This window comes from Charadrius vociferus, unplaced genomic scaffold (genome assembly GCF_000708025.1).
Source record: "Charadrius vociferus isolate BGI_N301 unplaced genomic scaffold, ASM70802v2 scaffold321, whole genome shotgun sequence".
NCBI lineage: Eukaryota > Metazoa > Chordata > Aves > Charadriiformes > Charadriidae > Charadrius > Charadrius vociferus.
The window spans coordinates 52,780-53,685 of NW_009646934.1; the positions used below are offsets into that span (position 1 = coordinate 52,780).

General features: G+C 56.3%; 1 protein-coding gene across 1 annotated transcript in view; it reads right to left on the bottom strand.

The window, feature by feature from the left end:
• SOX9 (SRY (sex determining region Y)-box 9) overlaps nucleotides 1-534 on the bottom strand; it is a 3,133-nt gene extending 2,599 nt beyond the window's left edge. Inside the window, exon 1 of the mRNA XM_009894793.1 lies at nucleotides 104-534. Within this exon, the coding sequence (XP_009893095.1) occupies nucleotides 104-534 (431 nt within the window). The remainder of the gene's footprint in view (nucleotides 1-103) is intronic.
• Nucleotides 535-906: the final 372 nt, after the last annotated feature.

Sequence of the window (906 nt, forward strand, 5' to 3'; positions counted from 1 at the left end):
CTCCGCCTCTCGCTGCTGGTACAGGCTCCGCAGGCTGCGGCCCCCCCTCCCCGGGCATCCCCCGAGCATCCCCCGCCGGCCCGGCCCGGGCTCCCCCACTCACCTCCAGAGTTTGCCCAGGGTTTTGCTGAGTTCGGCGTTGTGGAGATGGGGGTACTGGTCGGCCAGTTTCCTCCGGGCCGCCTGTGCCCACACCATGAAGGCGTTCATGGGTCTTTTCACGTGGGGTTTGTTCTTGCTGGATCCGTTCACCCGCACGGGCATGGGCACCAGCGTCCAGTCGTAGCCCTTGAGCACTTGGCTCACCGCCTCTCGGATGCACACCGGGAACTTGTCCTCGTCGCTCTCCTTCTTCAGGTCCGGGTCACCCTTAGGGAAGGTGTTTTCTTGGGGTCTGGTGTTCTCCGTGTCCGAGCCGGATCCAGAAGGACAGGGGGACCCGGCGGAATCGTCCGACATGGTGGGGCTGGGGGCGTCGGAGATACATTTGTCCTGTTCTTCTGTCATTTTCATGAAGGGGTCTAGGAGATTCATGCGAGAAAGTGGCGGGGGGTGGGGGAACGGGACAGGGGATGAAAAAATTGGGGGAAAAAAATAATTATAAAAAAAATCAGGTGGCTAAGGGGCAGGGAAGGGTTAAAAAAAGTAAAACTAGGAGAGGCGAAGTCTCCACCAGCGTGAAACCCGGCTGGGGAGAGGAGGGAGAAAGCTGGAAAAAGTTTGCAAAAGTTTTTCTTTTTATTATTTCTTCCCTACCCCTCTAGGTTAAAAAAAAAAAAAAATAAAAAAAATAAAAATAAGGGGGTGGCGGTGGGGTGAAGAAACTTTTGCAAGTTGCAGGAGAGAAAGGATAGGGGGAAGGGACGGAGGAAAAACCCCTGAGCGGTAGCGGGAGTGGCGGGGGGG